Below are 23,183 nucleotides of genomic sequence, written 5' to 3'. Positions count from 1 at the left end.
TTGTGCCTTTATATATCAATGATTGCTCCCTTCAGCTCCATCGTGATTGGACAATGTTCCTACGTGCACTTGCGTCCCGTGCAACCTGGACATAAACACTGACCTGTCACTCTTTCAGGTTCCGCATTTGGTAATAACTTCGATCGACTAACGGGACTTACATCTTCCAGTCATGCCGCGACGAGCACTCAGATGTGTTGTTGATCTTAACATAAATACGGTAAGCTACGATCTAGGATATTTTTGCTTGCACCGTTGCTAACTTGCAGTCAAGAGCAGTCACTTTGCCTTGTGCTGATCTGTTCCTAGTTCAGTAGTTGCAAGTCTTGTCATGTCGTTTTCATCCCGCTTTGACATTAAATCCCGCAAAGTTTAAAATTAAGTTACATTTGCATCCTATTATTTTACATGGTTTATTTAGTGACTAAACAAAACATTGCATGTACTATATTGGTCCATTATATTGAAAAAAAAATCAATATATAGGCATTCACAAAGCTGATAAACTTGGTAATTGTGAGAAGATCCCAGCAATATCCAGGAATAACCGAATCAACGTGGGCCAGTATGACTTGATGATGATCAAAATGCTTGGCATAAGGAAAATCGTGTCCATTGTAGCAAGGATCCCCCTCATTCACTATAAAGAATCATATGTTCATGGATTCCTGATAATGACTTCCACTAAGTAGTGGCTTGTTTAATGAGCATGTGTATCTCTCCTTCAAATCGATATTTATTTTAGATATCTATGTCTACCATCATTAATATGTAGATTTGGTGACAAAAAATGCTACTGTTAGTGTTATAGTTGTTATGCATAAAAGACAGATAAAAAAAACCCAAAATACCCTGAGTAACAGTTGGATCTGTGTCCATTTCCAAATCTGGATAGTAGAAACAGGGTTTAGGCATTTGCAAAATACTAGAGATGCACAGTAATTACAGACAGACACAAATAATGTTAACAGTGTGTCTGAAGGTAAACAAAAGATACGGATCATGGATGCTCCGTTTATTGAACCTGAATCAGTTGTACCATGCACATCAGATTTTACTGATATTCCTACACAGAAATATGATCAAACCATGGACAGGCTTGTAGCAAACTCTGCAGGGATGGACAGGCTTGTAGCAAGCCATTTTTTTCATGTAAGCCTGATGGGTGGTAAAACTTTATGTTGAGGTAGTATTGAGTACCCAACTTTCAAGGTGATCTTTTGCAAAATTCACGTATAAGCCCTGGTTTTTTAATTAATAGTAGCTACGCCTCTGATGGACATTAACTGAAAGCTTCAAGTAGCCCAAACACGGTGACATTTATCCTGACCCTGTAGTATGTTGTAAATTCACACAGCACTAAGAATACCTTTATCATGAAAAAATCTAATCTTGGCTAGTGCTTATTTTCATTACTGAGTTTGGACAGTCAAAGTTTGTGAGATTTTCTTCATTCAGCAACAATTTTACAATTCATGCAAGGAAACTTCTGTTTACGAGTATGGTAGACATACGACATGGCAGTTACTTCATGCTGTCACCCTGGGACCTCAAATTTCATGACAAGGACCCTCAAACATAGTGTTACCAAGAGTCATGAGACTCACAAACAGATCGATAGGTAGAGAGGGTATTTATGATCTATGTTTTTGTCACAAATAAGATGAATCATTCAAGGATCTTTCAGCATAGTGAGCCGACAAGAGCAAGAGAATGTTTGTGTTAATTTTCCGTTTTCTAAGTGATGTATGATTGTTTTTCTATCAGGTCTCTGCACCAGGGGTATGGCTGCCCAGCAAAGAAGACATCTACTTAAGTGTTTGTGTTTTCAACCAGTACAGAAATACACGCCTTGTGACTTCAGTCTTTCCTTTACTTATCAATGAGACGTTTAGGTTTGAAAAGGTAAGAGTACAGTTTTTACTTTTTGCCCGTCTGACTGAATCCTGATCTCAAGTCATGGCCTGTTTGGCATTGTATGTCTTTCATGATACTCAGTCTTCTAATATACTACATTAATCTAAAACATCATATATTTAAGGGACAGCTTTTGAGTCTTCTACCTCTATAAAGGTGAAATGTTACATTCATGTTCACATCAAGGAAAGCACCTGGTTTTGTTGAAAATGTTCAAATGCAGTTTTCAATATGGCTGCCACATATTTCATTTGATCTTCTAGATGAAACCATTATGTTGCCTTTAAAATTTAAATACATGATGCCTCTTTCTTTAAAAATGTGTGTGTAATGCAGACCTAATGCCATCATTCAGAGGCAGAGAAGTGATAGAATAAAGAATAAGGATTAATTGTGGAAACTGTGATTGTTTCACTGAAAAGACATATATGACACTTGTGTGCTTCTATATTTGCTACAAAGTTCAGCACAGTCATTTTAACATATGGATCACCATGCAAGATTGATGCCTGTTTTGAGAAAAGGGGTGTACGCTTTTAAGGAAGAGGGGTGCACACCTCATTTGCTCCCGTTTTCAGGAAAGAATGTTCAATGGTCATTTAACAAAGTTTCAGGAAAAAAAGAAGGGTGCAGACCCCCCTCTGGATCCACCTATGCAGACTTTCAGAATGCTGACCAACTGCAATATTGTGTAGAACTGTTAACAACAAGCTGTTGGCTCAGTGTTATTTGACTCCTGACTTTGACACCCTTGATTAGATAACATTGTAACATGGTCAGTGTGCCATGGTAGGCATGTGTTGGTGTTCAAATGTCCTTTGTTTAACAACTCGGTAATGTGACTTAGATTTATAAATGGTCAGCATGAATGTGGGTGCTAGTTGTTATTTAGTGTTGCCATGGAAACTATGTGTGTTACTTTGTCTATGGACTGCATTCCACCATAAACATGATAAATACTTTGAATAAGGATTAGAGTGTAAACAATGCTATTAAATTCTCAGTGTGAATCCATGGCAACCAGGGTCAGATTTGGTTTCAGACACATACTTCAGTAAGCACAGGAAATATACATGATGCCCTCCTTTAAACACAGAGTTATAGTGAGTGAGTTCGATTTTACACCTCTTTAGCAATATTCCATCAATATCACAGCGTCAGACACCAGAAATGGGCTTCACACATTTTACTCATGTGGGGAATTGAACGTGGGTGATGAATGAATGCTTTAACCACTAGACTATCCTCCACTGTCCCTGCTGAGAGACAGAAGTGAAGCTTATTGCAGTGTCGCACCTGATGTCATTAGGTGATGTCATGACATCACAAGCATAGTCATAGATCCTAGATGACATAACGACTTCACCATGGTGATAGGAGACAAATGAGGATAATATATTCATGTTTGGAGATGACTGATTTGTTGTTATTCCCTGATTCCAGAATACATTATGACATCAAGTTTGTGCCAAGAATACCAGTTGTTGAAAGTATGAGTAACAATCCTCATTCCATTTTGTCCTCTCGATCCCCATTTATGCCTGCTTGCATGATATACATGACATATTATAGATTCTGCGTCGGGCACAAGACCAAATCTTCTACTTAGGTACAAGAACCCAGGGCTGGATTTAGTGCTTTGTTTCTTGCACATGGTGCAACCCAATATTACAAAGTGCAACCTAGTTATGAGTCTAACTTGCACAAGGTGCAAGAAACAAATCTACAATAACATTATAAGCTTAAGCAGGCCTCCTGTTTTTTTTTCTAAACTGTGAATATCTGTGGCACCAAAACATTGCTACATATAGACATGTCTTGAATGTGACAGCTCTTGAAAACAAGGATCAGCGGCATCTCTGGGTTGCTCTGGGTTACATCACTGATGTATGTTTATGTGCACCCAAACCTCTGATGTTTTAACACATTATGTTGCAACCTAGAATTTGGCTTGTACAAATAGACTATAATCTCAGATTGTCTCTCCTGTTACAAGTAGGTTAACATCTCTTAACTCGAGCCCTGGATCCCCTTTACCCCATGTTGGTTTTGATGTCTGGTTACAAAACATCTTAATTTAGAATTGTTTGAATGGAACTGTGGAAAAAGCAATTTAGGTGAATAAACTAAGTTGATTGCATATTTATCTTTATTTACACTCATAAGTGTAAGAAGGAATGGGTACATAGTCGGAAGGTAGTGCGAACATTTGGGGCTGTATTGTTGCCATGGCATTACAGTGAATGTTTGTCATAAACATATAATCGTGATAATGTAAGGTTTGTGAATTTGTTTGCAGACATACTACACAGCTGTTGACCCGGGTCATGTTGCTGAACTCCTTGAAGGTGAGCATGTCATAGAGAATTATGTAGTAGGATTCATATGCGCGGAGGAATTCTTCCATTGGAACAATATACTTGGCTATTGCTTCTCTATGGAAACTTTAATGTATACAATCTATTTGACATGAGGCAGGGGAATTGTCCAACTAATTTTTCTTATCCTTGCTGGCCAAAAACAACCTGTTTTGCAATATTGTTTCTCTTATAAAAATACTGTGAATATTATACGTTGCAAATTACTTAATTGTAGAGTTGGAGAGTCACTAATTTAGCATGCAACTTTATGGATAGCATGTTATCTTAGCTTGATAAGACTCTGTAGTGGAAAGTTGCTGAGTTCCATAAAAAGAAGTTGTTATCCATAAAGTAATGTGCCTTATTATTGCAAATCACCTGTTGATTTGCATCATTTGTCTGGATATGAACATTGATGTACATGTTTTCTGTGACCTGTGTTTAACATGAAGTCTTGTTATAGATGAACTGATTATCTTCGAGCTCCTGCAACTGTCTGAGTACACTGATGGCGCTGTACGTCTTGCCACCTTCTCCACCAATGCCAGGGACTTCCTTTACCCCTACCCTTCCCTCGCCCCGATCTACTCCTCAGCAGACAGGGAGATCCTCATGAGTAGGACAATTGCCTTCCCGGTTAGTACAGGTGCATCTCAAACTTGTCTCTTTCAGGTTCAAACCAACAGGTTTACTTAATCATGTGTTGTATTAATCTTTTAATACTGTTTCTCATGTACCATATTTTGGAGGTACACCTACTGTATTCTGAATTTTGAGGTGTGTTGATGATTCAAGACCAAGTTTACTTTGAAACTGAATTAGATATTAATTAGAGGTTACAAATAAATGATCATGTTTATTACAGCTCAAAATATAGTAGGGATTTGTATCTTAAATGGACAGTGATCCAGAGAAATTCCCCATGACCGGTTGTTGCTTTTGTTATTGTACCTTCCAGTACCAAGATGATATCTCAGAATTCTTGAACAGGTTGCAGTCTGTGCTGCACCACCTGCAAGTATAATCGGTAGTATGTGTATAATATGTATATGCTTTCATTGATCAACAAATTAATATTTCCATCTTTATTTTTATGATATCAAGTGAAACCATTTTGAAGATTAACTTCATCTGCCAGTAGTAAAATGTGTTACCACTAAAAAACCCCAAAGTCAATGTACGTCTTTATATTTTTGTCTTGTATGCCTAGCTTATTTATTATTTATATATTTATACATTTAGGAAATTCATAAATAGTACAGGATCTGTTTTTAGTGAATTTGTAACAAGTCTCTAATATTTAGACATTTTATTAATTGCTCATGTGAGTCATATTTCACACACACATTAAGTACAAACTCTTGTATGTTGCATTGAACTCTTTTATAGCCAAAATGGAAAAACTGCACGTTATCAGAAATGAGCAGGCCACTGTAACTTAATAATGCCCGCGAAATGCTTGACGACGGGCCATTATCAAGCCTGTTGTTAGGTGACATCATAAGTAGCTCAGCTGTTGAAGTTCAATCACCTACGGCTCGTTTGAATTTGGGCTCATTATTGACCATATATCTGGCTCATATTCTTGACATGTGCCTGTGCTATTATGCACTTTCCTGCCTGTGCCAACCATAACAATTGTACCATAAATGACAACATACAGCAATGAAAATATCAACTTGAAGTCCAATGTTGTTAGTCACTGAAAACAATGGCGGCTGGTAGTATGAGCAAAGGTCAAGGTCAAATGTCATCACTCTCAATAGTGACGTCATCTGTGTTGTTCTATGATGTGTCTGTATTTGTAAAATGTGTGTCAGTGACCTCCGTCATTTTGTTGTTGGCAGTAAATGCTTCTAAACCGTCGGTCAGTACAATGAAACACCTCGGGCTTCTGCAAATGATAATGCCCTGAAAAATAGCGTTGTCCTTATAGTACTTCATAGTGAAAAAAATATGAAGTGGAATGATTGTGTTGGATGCTACAACAAATGTTTTAAAATAAAATACAAATACTGAAATTAAAACTGAAAACTGAATCCAGAGCTGCCAATCTGAAATGTTTCCAACAAGTGAGTTTATTTGAAAGTCAGTGTCCAGATCCAGGGTGAAGTCCTGGCAGGGGGTCAAGGGAGGCTGGAAACCCATAGCAATGATTCACATAAGAGGGATACTTTAATGTATGAGATTTTAGTGTGTGGTTGAGAGAGCATGTTTTTGTATGAAAATGCTTGATTCTCACTGAAAAAGCATGATAGATGGCAGGTATGATAATATCAGGCCATTACCTTTTTCAAGGAATGTAGCCATCAATATCCACATAAAAGAACGATATGCCATTTATCTGCAGCTGACAAAGAAACCTGTTCCATGTTATGTGTTTTGAACAGTCCAGTATGCAAAAAGTTTATACTTTGTTCTAACTAGTGATGAACAGGGTTGATTTTATGGATTGACAGCTTCTTTATTGCAATCGATGTGACTTTTTGGTGTAGAATAGCCCCAACCAGCGACCATATTATATGATCTCTGCCTCTACACCATAAGATTGCATTGATTGCTATAAAGAAGTTGTTACTCTGTATCAGAATGTCATATTGATTGCAATATAAAAGTTGTATATCCATAAAATGTCATTCCAGTTTATCGTACCAGTTTCCAAATGCCACTCAAATAAGTAATAACAAGTGATAGTTTCTCAACTGGTTTTTCACATTGATGTAGTCTCATCGATCACCTAGGATAACACACCTGACAACTATTTGCATGATGTCCACCATTCAAATGAAAGTAATTTAGTTAGACAACAATGAGCAATTAATCAAGGTATTGGCGGGTTATCCTTTAAAGGAAGGACATTGTTTTCACTCAGGCACTTTACGTCAGTGTGTATTCAATTTCAATATACATCAGCAAAATCTACATCCGTAAACACTATATTTTGATACCGCTGTGTAAGATAAAGGAATTAATCAATCAGCATGTTATTGGTTAATCCTTTAATCAGCCGGGTTTTAAAACTCAGGTAATAATTCCTCTTGCTGCACTGTATGTGCATGTTACATAACATGTAATATGTTTGCCACATCAGACCTTAATTCATGATTTTGAATATTAACTACAGACATGAGAAATACTAAATGAGAACCTTTGTCAGGTAATCAGAGTGGAGTTAGCAAAGATATTTGAATTCAAAAAGAGGAAAATTATTTGCCCTATTTGTACATTTTGCGAAGTCCTTTGATTCTATCCAACGCAACAAACTTCGGTCTCTGTTTCAATGTCATGGTCTCAGTAACAAAATGAATAGTATGTATGAGAATGTGAAGGCATGTGTTAAAAGTAATCAAGAATTTTCAGAAACGTTCAAATTACAATTTGGTGTAAGGCAATTATGTATACGTAGTTCATTCCTGTTTTAATTCTTTATCAATGATCTTTCTGTTCAAATCGAAACTACTTGCACTGTTAATGGCCTCCAAAATCAAATATATGAACTTGAATGTCATTGCAATAAATGGAAATTAACAGTAAATCCAGAGAGAAAACAAATCGGAGTCATTAAAAAAACGGGAGATAAACTTTCTGAAAGCGAAAAAGGTGTACATCTAGACTGTGTTAGCTATTATAAATATTTGGGATTGTATTTTACCATGGTTTGCCAAAAGGCACTTATCAGTAATATGACAGTAAATACACTTGGAGGTATTAGTTGCAAAATATTTTTTCAGATTTTTGATGCAAAAATAAACCCAATCTTGACGTATGGGTCAGAAATCTGGGGATCAGTAGACTTCCATCAAATTTAAATTTGTATGCATGCAAGAAATATCGTGGTGTTAAATTGAATATAGTTAATGCAGTTGTTTACGGTGAATGTGGCAGATATCCAGTGCACTTGTTTACAAGCATGAAATTTGTCAAATATTGGTTAAAACTGTTAAATATGCCTCCATATCAATTACTGATAAAATGTTGTTACTGTATGAAGAAAATGGACAAAGAAATTGGTCATCTCATGTTAAGAACTTCTTATTCTCTATTGGCTTCAGAAACGCTTGGTAAGCACAATATGAAGAATCACATATGTTATTCATTGAGTCACTTACCATAAGACTTAAAGACTTATATCTTCAAACATGGCATGAGAAAATATCTGTGGCAAGTAAATGTTTCTACTGTTCAAAATTTAGAAAAAGATCTGTTCATTGAAGCATACTTATCATGTGTCAATATAATGAAATTTAGGTGATCACTAGCAAGATTCTGATGTTAATCTCATGATTTGTTGATTTGAAAACGGCAGATATAAAAATGTTAGAAACAGAAGATAGAATATGTACACTGTATAATTTAAACGATATTGAAGATGGATCTCACTTTCTCCTCTTCCGTCCATTATATAATTCAATACATTGAAAATGCATTAAAAGATATTACTATATCCATCTGAACATAATGAAATTCTCTGTTCTTACAAGCAGAAAATATAAAAATATATTACGAAAAAACCTTACCATGTTCACTCACAGTGCAATGTTGTATAGAACAAAAGTTTTATCACTGTAATGTAAATACATTTATTTGTGTAATTCCCTATTATATATTTATATGTACTATAGGCCTGTGGTCTCTTCAGTGCAAACTAAAGATTGACTGATTGAGTGCAGTTAGCACTAATCATACCTGTTATAAATTATATAAGATGATGTGGACTGTAGTTTGATCATGATGATGTCAAATAGCAGGGCATGAGCTGGCCTAGATAAGCCTGCTGTGTGGTAGATGAGAGTTTGATCATGGTGATATAGACTATAGTTTGATTGTGATGATGTGAATTGCACTTTGAGCATGATGCACACCACAGTTTGATCATGATGATCTGGAATGTAGTTTGATAAAAAATTATGTAGTCCAAGATGTTGTCTCTTTAACATTGGAATATCAATGATGTATGTTTCTTCCAGGGTATCTCCCCCAAACTAGAGTTCTCTACTCGAAGCGTAATCAGGGAATCCCTCTCCCCAGAAGCAGATGCCTTAGAAGATGCCTTAGAGGATGAGCGGGTATGTGAATGGGTGTATGGATATACATCTAGCTTAGCAGTTCTGTTATGGTATTTGTACCAGCTCTTTACGGATTAGACTGCTGAGCAGCAGACCAGTATTGTGACTCATACTAGAATTACACAGTGCAGTGTTTGAAATCCTGAATGTAAATACAAAGGTGCTATCTTCAACGACTCCATGACCATCTCTCTTGTAATTGGGTGAATTGGGGACATGATAGTTTTTGTGTTGCCATGCTCCGACTCAGTGGTGTAATTGTCAGGTTTTCAGAGACAACTATTGATTTCATTGCCAGCGATTTCCCTTTTGAAAGGCAAGTGTAATGGAGCTGAAATTTTCTAAAACATGTTCACATTCAGACAATGGTTTGGTATTTCTAAAACACCATATATGGTCAACAGAGGCTCACTAAACAGTATTATTAATATTACTAGTTGTTGGTTAGCAGTACATACTAAGGGGGATCACACTCATCTGACTTACAGTTCAAGTGAAGAGGTTAATTTCATTTCAAACATTGATAAGATTGCCATTTTGAAGAAATGTTTCTTTCTTAGCTCCTCCGTGGCTGTGGGTTTTACAAGAGTATTAACATCAATGTAAAGTTTCTTTAGCCTGCTTGTCGTGATTTAACTGAAATAGTGTTTAAAATAGTCATGCCTACGCACTAACTTGTAAGTTAGTGGAAAATTTTGTAAGTTGACAGATGATGCCATGATATTATTTTGTTCATCTTCAGCAGGCACGACGAAGGAAAGCAAGGAGAACACCATCAGCAAGAAGGTAAGCTCTGAGTTGTCTCCCTTACATTGTTGTGTTTTTTTGCTGTGGTATGACCTTGTAGACAGATGCTTAACAGTGTAAACTACAGCCAGCAAGTAGCCTCCCTCTTTGAAAATTGCAACAAGTGACAACAACATGATGATCGAACCTTTTTGTTCAGGTGTCCAAAATTATGAGACAAATCATCAGAATTGGTCTGTCGATTTCATGTGACTGTGCAAACTTTGGTTTTGTTGTAATTCTTAGATTTTGTGTCAGTGAGCAGTTCATCAGTCTCAAATGGAATCAAACGGACTATGGTGGCTTCTAACTTCACCTAACATAAGTTGTTTGTAAGAGTTTTCTCCCCCACATAACAATCATAGTGACATTATTGACCACCTGTAATACATAGTGTTGATGTTAAGTAGCATTTGCTAGTTCTAGCAGAGGTTGGACATTAATGCGAATTAACGGCTTTGTTTTTGAGATGGAGTGATGGCATGGACGAGCTGGCAATTAGAAAAGTTGAAGTGATGTTGGTATTGTTGCTAACCACTAACATTAACTATAGTATGAAATCAGTTTTTTCAAAAGAACAAACTAGTCTAGTTTAACAATTTTTCTTGCCATTATTCAACTTTAAAGTGATGTAACATCAACATGTTTTTTTTGAAAGGAACAAACTAATGCAGCTGAATCCTTTTTATATTAATATATTTGACTAAAACTACATATTATTTTTGATATCAGGTAAACTGTTCTGTACAATTTTTATAATAAAAGGAACAGACTTACCTCCATCTGTTAATCCTTCTCTATCCCTCTCTCCATCTCTCTAGGTGCAGATCCCCGACAAGAATATACTACCGAGTCGACAACGACTACCAGCTGCCAACATCAGCTTTTCTTTCTCGTTCCAGATCCTGCTCCCCAAGTCTCAGGGCCAAATATGATGATACCAGTCTGGAGAATACTATTGATGGAAGACCTCCTTTCGTTGTCAGGAAGGTAAGTTATGGAAGGATTGATAAGTCCTATAGAAGATCAGTTCATGGATATCATCAACTCGTTGCAGGTTTGTCATGTTTATGAATGCTTGAGGTTAGTTCTTTGGAAAATGGCAATTCATAGGCATTTACAGTCATTCTTGATAGGTTTACGTATTGTTATTTGTTAATGTCTTTCAGCTCTCAGATGATTTGATAGGACGAAACCCAGGAGGTCCTACTGCCAAAACTGCCAAGTCTAAGAAGAAGAGCAGCTTGTTGAGTCGGTCCCCAAGTACCACCAGTCTCAGTATGTAATATTTGACTTTTAAATTAACTTACAGTTATAATGACTAGTAGTGATTAAGAGCAGGATTGAGTGATGGCAGTGTGTGATCGTATGTCTTGATATTTGATCCAGGTGATCGTCCTTGATTTGTCTGGTTGCAGTTCGTTCATTCATTGAGTATCCGCTTTAGCTCACACTCTCATTACAGTTGTTATTTGTTGTTGGATGAGGAACAAACAGAGGACTTCGGTATTGTGTAGTTCATGAGATTTCTTGTTTGTGTGGCATTTTAGAAGTTTGGACATGCAATATTGAAGCGCCTTTATGGATAACAACTTGTTTATTTTGTGAATGTGACTTTCTGACACTATGTACCATTCTTGATGACTCACTTGTAATTCATTGGTAGATGTATACATACTGGGATGCTCCTATCTAACAGGACATGGACATCACCAGAAATCTTTCTTATAAAGGAATGCTGACTTGCTTGATGCAACTGTGTAGATCAGTGCTCGAGATATCAGTCATTGGATAATCTTGCCCAGATATGGTTATTAACAAACATATGTCACAAAACTGGATTATTTACAGTATCTAAAATGTTTGATTCTCAAGTGGGAGCCAGCTAAGACCTAATCACGTATTCCGTCAGGTCTACGTCACCTACAGTGCCCAACGTGTCTTGATGTATATAGCGAGGCCAACTGTCTTGTCTGTCGTGCCTACCGCAGACACATGGGGCGGCCTTATTGGGGCCACACCCACTTTCACCACCCCACAGGACATGTACATAATTACAAATGGAGAGAGGTATTGTCTACTTGTGGCACTGCTTGGTGGTCAGTGTAGCTCACTGTCAGCTCTGTTTATGTAGCAATGGCTGAATATTGGCTTCGTTAGAGCATGAGGGTGCCGTCACGTACTGTCACGGTCATGTTTGCTTGGCATGGTATGGTATTTTTCACTTGTTTTATTGACAGCATGTGTTCATAAATATGTTTGCATAGCATGATAAGCAAACTATGCAGTCATTTCTCAAGTCATATTCGGGAATGACCATGAAAAGCATGTGTATTTCTGTGTCTCAGTTTCCTACATGTAAATGATATTTTAAAAAGTACTGTCATGGATCTTTGGATCCTATTCTTTATCCATGACTAATAATGCATTGTCCATGTGTCAAATACATATGACAAGTGCTTATCTGAGCCATGCAAAGAAATATAGTAAAAACACATATTTTAACTTTTAAGTACTGAGTAAAATATTGTGTAAAAGACTGAAAATTGTACAGTCCGTTCATTATGCTCCTTCTATTATACGTTAATACAGCTTGGTCATCTTGACCTGGTCAAGTGAATACTAATGTATTGTGTGACCTTGTCCTAACTGGCTGGCTCTATCATTGTAAAATGTTCATTGTCAACATGTCCGAACAGCCAAGACAAAGATGCTGTTTAACATTCTCTGTTCCTTTTTTTAATGGAGTTAACTAGGCTTGCCATTTGTGCTGTTTGTTAAATGACCATGCATGTTTGACAACGTATCCAAGCTACTGGTTTTACACTGATGTAGGTGGTGGTGGGGTAGCCTAGTGGTTAAAGCGCTTGCTCACCTAAGACTCAAGTTTGATACCCTTCATGGGTACAAGGTGTGAAGCCCACTTCTTGTGTCCCCAGCCATGACATTCCTGGTATATTGCTAAAATCACCATAAAACCATACTTACACAATACAATTATGTAGGTTTGATAAAACGAAAGAAAAATACATCACCAAAGTGACAAACGTGATCTGAGTTTCCCCTGATGTTGCTCTCTATGTTGGCCCCACGAAGCTGTTGAACACTTTGCGATTAGGAAACTGTTTGCCCAAAGGAGGCAGTTTCCGGCATGGTTGTTTTACCCAGTGTGTGATCACATTTTCCTGCTTGCTGTCCAATGCATGTTGGTATTCAGCATGTTTTGTGTTCTAGGTATTTACAGTGATCTTGACTACCCTCTGAAGCATGAGTATCGGCTAAAAAAGGTAATATATGTCTGACTGATTCGTTGGCAATACGTTACCATTCCAAAGATTGTCTTGTTCTTCATTTTGTGAAAAGGTAGAATTAATGAACTAGAACAGTTCATTCTTGTGGCCATGGATTTGAATTGTTCGAAAGTTTGGAATATGAAAGATATATCAGTTTTATCCTTATTGTGACAGCTCTAATGCTGGTTGGGATGATTCTAGAATGTGGAGATACAAGTCTGAAGTATTTGATAAATGTTATCAATATTTGGACATATTGTCCAATTACAAGCATTTTCTATCTTAAAAAAAACTTATGTGTGTGTATTCAAACATCAGGAGCTAAACACCAAATGGATGACATGGATCCAAATTTTCTGAAACCTTTACTTTAAAATTTGTACACTCATTGCACTTTTGAAGAAGTGTTGCCATTTATTTTCCAACTGAACCAACAGACTAACATAATCTGATGCCAAATGAAATAGAAGAATGTCTCGAGCCACTATTTTTTATTTCTCTATCAAAACAATTTTTTGGTACACAAGTATGCACAAGTGTGACTTTCTAGTCACACTGCTTGCTTTCATAGTATGTTATCGTGTCTGCTTGCGAAATGTTGCTTTTGGTTAATCATTGTAATGGTTGTGTGTCAATTCAATATCATTCACTGTATCTTGTTACAATGGTTGCATGTATGTATTTTCAATTTGAGTAAGCTGAAATTAGTTTGTGCCTAAACAGATGTGTACTTTAAAAGTCATTATATACAATACAAGTATACAAACACAAATATTAGAGAACATTTGACATATTCGTTATCATGGTTATGAAATCCATGCTCTTGGCATTGTTGTCTCTCTTAGTTGCACCAGGATCTGCTGATAATGATTATCATCCTTGGTTTTGCAGCATGTTAGGTTTGTTACCTGGTCACAAATGTTGTTCTTTTGAGAACTGTGAATTAGAACTTGATACCCACAGCCAGTACTGGTTGTAAGTGGCGACCAAATAGATTGTGTTGTCAGGCATGATGACTTTGATTCAATAGCATGACATTGTACCCTGACTGTGTACATCTTTGCTCACAGTATCAGTTACAGGATTGTGTGGTCCACATGCAGTTATTAACAAACTGCCATCAAATACCTGGAATATTGCTGAGTGCAGTGTTAAGTAAACAACCCAATGTGATACAGAGCATCATTTCAGGATTATTTTCCCTAACATTAATTTTTAAATGACTTCATGTTAACTTTAATTAGTCTTCAATTACCTTTTCAGGTAATTCGAGAGCCATATGAAGACCCAGTTCCAGTGTATGGTTCCCGCTATAGCACATACGATGACGATGGTGTGTTTTGTTTCATGTTCTTTGTCGAGATATGTTTGTTAGCTAAGTTATCCTCTCTTTGGACTTTATCACTATGTGTCAGAAACTTCAGTCTTCTCAAACCTGTGAAGGTCCCAGGGTAGAATAGGCCTTCAGCAACCCATTCTTGCTGTAATAGGTGACTATGCTTGTCATAAGAGGCGACTAACAGGATCGGGTGGTCAGACTCACTGACTTGGTTGATACGTCATTGGTTCCCTATTGCGCAGATTGATGCTGATGTTGTTGATCACTGGATTGTCTGGTCCAGACTTGATTATTTACAGACCGCCGCCACATAGCTGGAATATTGCTGAGTGCGGCATAAAACTAAACTCATTTACTCACTCATTCTTCTCAATAAACATGTTAGAACAGAATATTTTGAAGGGAATATCATGTGGACATACAATTTGCAATCTACGATAGTAAACTTTGTGAAGATATTTAGCATTTAGGACCCAGTGTTGACATGCTAGATGTATGAATGGGCCAATCTTTATAGAAATATATGGGTTTTCTTATACTGTTGAGAAAATTAGTGAAACTGTGTGTTGTTAAGAGCAGTTTTTGTGAAAAAAAAGAATAACAAGTTAAGGAGAGAATTCTTTTGAAATGATATTTTCCCTCCTTACTGGACATGCTGAATCTTTAGTGATTGACTTTCTCTTCTAATTGTGTAATCCATGCTTGATCTGTCAGTAGTTTTGATGGAATCTGTTGAAAGAAAACTTTCTGGTCATCAGTGAATCTGTTATTAGTTAATTCAAAATTGTCATAGGATTTGTTGAAGGAAACTTTACTGCCATCACTGATCTCTTGGTTTATTCAAAATTCTGATGGGATCTGTTTAAAGGTAACATTCTCTCCTCACTGAATCTTGTTATTTGTTTATCAGATGCTGAAGTAGCTGAGCTGACATCATCACTGAGAGATATCGAAGTGCCTCGAGTGCGGCCTCGTTCTGTGAGCCCCGTGCTGTACACCCCAAGTTACCGCACCCGATTTGGCAGAGGTACCTACTCCCCGACCTCCAGCCTGAGTCGCCGAGTTGACAGGATCCTGTGGAGGAACAGGTCTCTTGAAAGACTTGATCGACTCAGTCCTGTCGATACTACCCCGGTATGGTATTTCTTTGTCAGCTTTAGTTTTTAAATGCCACTAAACATTTGTAAAATGTATTTTAATGTTTATACTTAAGGGGATGAAGTTTGTCCAGATTTTTGTTTGCTACAAGGAAGGGATATTCTGCTTTAAGTTAAGTGTGTTTTTGAAACTTGGAAATGCTGTTGTAAAACTGTGAGTGCTTATGACTTTGTTATCAACGTAGTATGGGGTGAAGGACTTTCTGTTTCAAAGAAGTACCAAGCATGTGTTTTACAGAAGTGGAATTGACAAGAATACACTCCATCTTGCTTTTAAGTTATGGCGAATCACAGTTACAGTTTCATAGTTGTTTTGCATTGGGACGTCAGTAATTGGATTCACATATTGTGTCCACATTGGGAATCAAACCCAGATCTTTGACATGAGCAAACCATTCAACTCACTGCTCCAAGATTTCCTCAGCATCTAAATCAAACTCCCTTTGCTCACTGGAGTTGAGATTTGGTTCCTTGAAATTATACATATATGCCTTGCGAAAACAAATTCGAACTTAAAAGGTACATAATCTTGTCTAGTGATGTTTAATTGCAAATATTTTCACTTGTTTGTTTACATGAAGCGATACGTCGTTTTCTTAAAATGTTTGACAAAAGTGTGACCCCTTTTCTGCAGACTGCTTGTGTTTATTCTTCAAAATCTGGCTTACCTATGGTAGTATACTGTGTATTCAGAGACTAAATGCCAGTCTTATGTTGCTGATGAAGAAGTTTGTGCCATTAAAAAATATCAGGAATATGCTGCTTGTGTTTATATGTGTAATGTAAACACCTTTCTCATCCAGCTTCGACCTCACTGTGATGTTTGAAATCAGGGATTTTATGAAAGCCCAAGTGTCCTCTGTTTTAGATTTACACGAGGAGGTATCCGTACTATGACTCCCTGGATGACCTTGAGCTGGAGACCAAGCTGGCTAGATCCAGGAGGTATTGCTACTACTAAACCCTGACCAGCCAGGTTACTTTCATTTTATTGTTCTCTAATTTGTAGTGGATGGTGTTTGGATGGGAAGGTTTTCTGATACGTTCTGAGCCTCACATAGACAGAAATGTCAAGCATTACATTCTTCAAATATAGTGGTGTTCGGATGATTGCATGATGATCGAAAATCAATCGAAAGTATGATTAAAAATAATTACTTGTTAAAGACATATTTTCGAATAACAGGAATTTTGTTGTTTTAGTATAACACTCTTGAATGAAGAATTCTACCCATTAAATTCTATGAATATTCACAAACAAATATAAGCTCATCAGCATAAAGCTATACGCATTGTAAACTTTCAACCACATTTTTTTGTTCAAAAACAATTCTAGTGTCTTTTTTGCGTGTGTGCATTTCATATGTGAAAATATTCATATGTGGCAGGCGGTCATGTGTTGCGGCACTTTCGAGGTAATGCTATGATGAAATAGAGACTGAAACATACAGTTGAATTTGAAGCTGAAAAGAATGTTCATTGTTCCTCTTCAAATGACATCATAGCATCTGTAGAGAGCCTTTCAGACAGTAAAGGAGACATCATCATTGAAACGCCTATGATTCTGGTTTATTGATGTTTTGTAATGTTGTTAGGTCAACTCTTTCTGTGTAAGGCTCATAACATTCTACCCAAACCTGTAAGTGAGCAAAATAACATTTTGCTTGAGCTTAATTGTGCGATACCAAAGTTTTATCCTTACCTTTGGAGTTAGATAAGTCAGTGTTGTTGTGAATTGTTAGTACTAATATTATTTTACAGTTGTTACTGACATGTTGCACAGTGTGATAACCTCAAAGCAGCACAATAATCCACAAAAGTGATGTCATAAGTCTGTGATATCAGAGACCATATTATATGGTGTCTGATGAGGTCATCCAACTCCGTGATATTGTCACAAACAGATCCAGATCCCTTTTCTTCAATGTGAAAAACAACAACATCCAACTAAATAATCAGCAACTTTAACATGAGAAAAGCAGATTTTTCAAAAATCCTGGGTCAAGTCAGTTATTATTTCAGGCAATCAAATAGTGGTATCTTAGTTGTCCATGGGCTAATAGATAGTTTCTACTTGCAGTTTGAGACTGCAAGTAAAGTTGGATTTCATGTCATATCTGCTCAAAATGTAGCTAATAAATCTAGCAATAATAATAAAGCAGAGTTATCTCACTTTGCTATTTATCACTCTTGATTATGTCATAAATTCAGGGCAAGTGGAAAATTAGTCAGGACATGTTACTTTCTTAAAGTCACTTGCCCTGTGGCAAGTGGCTTATAAAAAAAAAATTTGAACCCCTGGGAAAGCAGGATTTATGGATGTCAGCTATATTGTGAATATGTATGGACATTTATCATGGCGCCTTCAGTGGGTGATATAAAGAAGTTGACATCTATAAATCTTGCTTTTCTACCGCATTCCTCTCCTAAATGCCTTTCAAAGATGTTTTGTATTAGTTTATTCCTCTCTCATTTTGTGCATTGGGTGCGTTCACTTTTTTTATCCACAGAATGTAGAAAATATGATGCATTTCTTGCTATGAAAGGGAGACAGATGAAAACATCCTGATGATGTGTTGTTTTTTGAATGAATCTACTTTGTGGCTTGTGAGGATGGTTTCATGCATAAATGCAACATTTATGCATTCTTACTGTAAGAAACACCAAGCATAGACTATACTACATTGTGCCCATATACGTCCGTGATCCTGTGTGGCAAGCAAACACTTTAGCGGCTGAGTCACCTTACTCCATTGGTGACCTGTGAAGATCTGGGTTAGAATTCGTCTTCAGCAACCCATGCTTATCATAAGAGGCAGTTAACGGGGTTGGGTGATCATGATCGCTCACTTGGTTGACACATGTCATCTATTCCCAATGGGGTAGAATGTTGCTCATGATGTAGATCACTGAATTGTCTGGTCCAGTCTCTACTATTTACAGATCACTGCCATACAGCTGGAATATTGCTGAGTGCAGCATTAAACAACAAACAAACAAACAAACACTCCCTTAGACTCTTAGACAGTCGCCTCCCTTTGGTAACCAGATCATAAGTTTTGACAACCTTATCTGTATAAAGGTAGGTTCTTATCAGACACCAAAACTGAAAATAAGAAATAAGAAGCCTGGATTATAATGTGACAATGTTTGTCTTTCAGCCTTGTACACCTTGATGAAGGAAAGTACTGGACGCCCAATGCAGCAAAACTGAGCGGTAAAACACATAGACAGGTTTTCACTGATACCCTTAGTACAATATATGGAAAACTTTACAATACAGCTAGAAAACAGAGTCCTCACAAGTTTACGTAGATCTGTTTTATAACTATTATAATCGACTTTAGTTGCAACACTGGTTGGAATGGACACCTGTTGTATATTGTGTACATCAGAGTTTCTGTGAATGCTAGGAAAATAGGTACTGTAGGATAAAACAACAGTCAGATGAAATACTTTAAAATGCTAATTGCTGTTTATTGATAGCAGAAACTGAAAGTGAGTGTGCTGACTAGTATTAATTCAGCATATATTGAACTCCTATTTGTACACATTTTGTACACGTTATACCAACTTTTCCAACCAGTGATGAGATAGATCTCATGTTGTTGTGTACAACTGAACATTCCCCTAGAATGTTTGAAACATAATATTTCCAAATGAAAAATATCCTATTTTTCTGATCATTTTTCAAAGGATGATTTCATCTTATAATACTCTATGTTGTTATTTATTGCTGTTTGCATTCTTCAATCATATTTGTCCATCATGAAATGAGTGAAGTTCTCTTTCATAAAAAGCAAGGGCTATGCAAGGTAAAAATATTTACGATAAATATACGATTGTATTACTCCTTAGGAGAATTATTTTGTTTATTAACTTACAGATGCAAGAAAAATGCCATCTCATTCAAATCAGATTATTGCTCTTGCTACCATTTAACACAAATTTGAGGCCATTCCATTACAGGTCTCTTCAGAATTACCTATTTCTGACCAATGAAATTACAAACCAAACTCTGATGTTAGCCAATCGGAAAGCAGCTTTCTTCAGATGCTGTATCGAACATATTTGAACAAAGATGTGGATTCAGAAGGTGAAGACATGTCTCAGTTGTTACTCATGAATGCATAGTGTCTTCCATTCAAATGTTGATCCATTGGAGTGTGGGACAGACCATGATTTGAGATATTCAGCCATAACTGTCTTTCATGCTATTGCATGTGATCCTGTTCAAGATGGCATGACTAGACAACAGCTACACATTCCAACTGTCAAATTTCCTTATCTGATGAGCAGTGCCCTGATTGGTTGTACAAAAGGTTGTTCTGACCTGACCTGGAATGGGATGTCCTAAGACATTGTTTTGCAGCAGCAAGGACTTTGATGAGATTGAATATAGAAATATGTAAATGAATTTTGAGAGAAAGAGCTATGCATATATCATCAACACATGCTCAAATGTTACTGCCAGAGTATTTTATGATCAGTCACTTGTTATTGAACTGTTTTGTCAAAAGGTGAAGTCCTTTTGAACATGTTGAAACAGGCCTTATATTGTATATAATGTTATTTGTTGCCATGGACCCTTGCAAATGTTGCTTTTTACCAAATGATTTTAGTAAACAAATTTTAGATCTTAGACATTCTATAATCGTACATATTTACACCATTATAACAATTGTTTAATTGTTGATCCTGCTGAAGGGTTATTCTATGAACATGATTTTGAGATATTGTTAGTGGTAGTGTGTAGTTAGGGTACAAATCCGTCCACTTGAATGATAAATTGTTAGGTTTGTATTTAAAAAACACACACAGTATTTGAAACATCTACCTCTTTGTTTGATGGAAGTAGATGAGACCTAGGATCTAAGGAGAAAATCAATTCTGAATTGGAACAGTAAATGTAATCAGTTTTCTTGCTTCATTTGAAAGTAAATGATTTTTCAAGGGAACAATTAAATCTTCCTGTGGTGAAATTTTGTAACAGTATCCAGAAAGTGTTTCTTTGAAAATCTCTTTTTCTTATCCAGTACTTATATTAACACCCTCTGTATGAATTATTGGTTCTTGAAAAAAGATTAAGTAATAATGCTGACAACTGATCCAGGTTAGACAAGTAAGCAAACAGTGTTCCACATTTGAGTTGAAAGTTCTAGGTGTACCAAAATGTTGAAGATTAAAGATATGGAAACTTCCCAGATTCCACTGTAATGTCAGCAAAGCTAAAGAAAAACAGAATTCCGTTTAGTTTTGATTTGAGCATAAGGATTTGAGAATAATCGATTACTGAAATCATTATATTTTAAAGAGAACATCAAATGGCTGTTTTGTGCAGATTTTATCTGATTTCTTTTGCAAAAGTGTGCAAAGGTTTTAGTCACTTGGGACCATATGTCTTCTGGACAAACTGTCTTTGACATAATCCACTTTATCTGTGATATATACATAAAGTTTGTTATATAGATTGTAACCTTTGTTTTCTCTAGGCCTTATATTCTTTAATAAAGTTTCTATCTCTACAAATGTCTGTGTTTTTTCAAAACAGATATGATTTTGTTATTCAAGTAGCAGCCACTGCATCTGTAGTGGAGTAGACAGGGCTTTGCTGACAGAACAAAGGTCTGTAGTTCAGTCAACAGGCTGCCCTATGCAAACAGATGATTATATGATGTACTTGTTGTTTCCTTGCCTGGTGAAAGGGCATTATTGGGATAAAAAGAGGACTGGTTGGTTCAGGGTTTGTGTACTGGGTAGGAAAGGAGTATTCATGTTTAACAGCCACATGGTCTGGAAGTAACCTGGCACTATAAACCAGCCACATTATGGTATTTATTTCTTAACTCCCTGACTAGCTGCAGAGCTAGCACAATTAAGTGAGAAAAATTTGAAGTATAAAATCATGCAGTCAGTTGAACATTGAAACTGCTCCCTATGAATTGAGAAAACATGGCATAAGAGAAAGTCATCGAGCAATCCCCAAAGGTTGGAAGATGTGCACACACACCTCAGTATGTCATAGCAGGTATTTTTGGTCTATAAGCACTGTGCCCCACCAGCAGAAAAACCCAACCCTTACATGGCCTGCAATAAAAGTCTCATTTGAACTTCAGCTACTGAACCAGAGGTTTGTCATGCAAATATAGAACAAAAGTATGTGTTCACATCTCGTGCCTTTGTTGTGAACAGATTTTTGCAAGTCTTTCATTAAGTTAGCATATCACTGTCCATTGATTGTAGCTTTGGATGGCATATAATCGATCAGTAATATGCCTCCAAAATGTGTTGGTCTGTACCTGGTGAAGTGTGATGCTCCCATTGCATGAATTTCTGGGTCACAGTGGTGGATCCATATATCATCACCTGACACTAGATGAGAAAGACATCTGTTGTCATAAGCAGTGTAGGGATCAGGAGCTCTGGGCACTTCTACTTCTCTGATGATGATGCCTGTCATAGTTGCCACATGGCGAGTGCCAGATACATCATGTACCATCATGTACCCTTCTGTGATGATTTTAATGTTTCTTTAAAGTGAGTGTTTGTGTTTACTACTATGTTCGGAAACACCAGGAATGTGGTTCACACTTTGTACTCATGTAGGGAATCAAACCCTGGTCTTCAGCGTCACGGATGACGGCTTTAACCCAAATACCTATAGCTACGCCAACACCCCAGTCATTGCAGAATAAGGGGAACCTGCTCCACCACGAACCAAGTAACTGACATCGTGTGATGTATCTAACATAATGTTAGAGAGATAGAGAATCTCATCCAAATGTCAACTAATAACAAATATATATCAACACAAGTTGATAAAATAACAAATATCCAAAGCTTGCCGAGGATATTTTTACCTTTATCAACACGTGTTGATATATCTGATATCAGTAGACACGAGGGTGAGATTCTATTTATCATCCAAAACCATTCCTCATTTGTTTTCAATGAAAAATGTACATCTCTGAACACAGCACTGGCATTAGATTTGCAGTCCAACGATGTCATAGCATTTTGACGTCATCAAGTTCACGACGTCACAGCATTGTCAGGACATTGTGCAAAATCTACTGCCAATCTCCTGGGAGATATCGTCTGATCTCACACTACACGACCTCTCACGTAATAATGATAATAATAGGCTATTTATTTGGCGCCTTTCCACGTCACAAAGATATGCTCAAAGCGCTTCCACGTATCGACAATAGTCTGTCATACAGTGAGCGAGTGGGTTTAGTTTTAGCAATATTTCAGCAATATCA

At 36.8% G+C, this 23,183-nt stretch overlaps 1 protein-coding gene across 3 annotated transcripts; it reads left to right on the top strand.

Annotated features, from left to right (window-relative positions):
* The first annotated feature begins 52 nt into the window (after nt 1–52).
* LOC137291012 (spermatogenesis-associated protein 6-like) lies at nt 53–21,447 on the top strand. Of its 3 annotated transcripts, none has more exons than XM_067822254.1 (13): nt 53–220; nt 1,768–1,905; nt 4,217–4,265; nt 4,741–4,913; nt 9,245–9,343; nt 10,086–10,129; nt 11,032–11,119; nt 11,299–11,407; nt 13,364–13,416; nt 14,686–14,755; nt 15,672–15,895; nt 16,787–16,894; nt 19,080–21,447. In XM_067822254.1, the coding sequence occupies exons 1-12, from the start codon at nt 173–175 to the stop codon at nt 16,877–16,879; spliced, it is 1,188 nt and encodes a 395-aa protein (XP_067678355.1). In that variant the 5' UTR covers nt 53–172; the 3' UTR covers nt 16,880–16,894; nt 19,080–21,447. The 3 variants fall into 3 exon arrangements, with proteins under 3 accessions (XP_067678355.1, XP_067678354.1, XP_067678353.1); XM_067822253.1 differs by lacking the exon at nt 13,364–13,416 and adding an exon at nt 12,042–12,199 and having other exon boundaries at nt 79–220; XM_067822252.1 differs by having other exon boundaries at nt 91–220; nt 10,951–11,119; nt 16,787–16,863.
* Nucleotides 21,448–23,183: the final 1,736 nt, after the last annotated feature.

Source organism: Haliotis asinina, chromosome 7 (genome assembly GCF_037392515.1).
Source record: "Haliotis asinina isolate JCU_RB_2024 chromosome 7, JCU_Hal_asi_v2, whole genome shotgun sequence".
Lineage (NCBI taxonomy): Eukaryota > Metazoa > Mollusca > Gastropoda > Lepetellida > Haliotidae > Haliotis > Haliotis asinina.
Note: the sequence above shows the minus strand (reverse complement) of the source record. Positions and strands in the feature narration are given on the sequence as shown.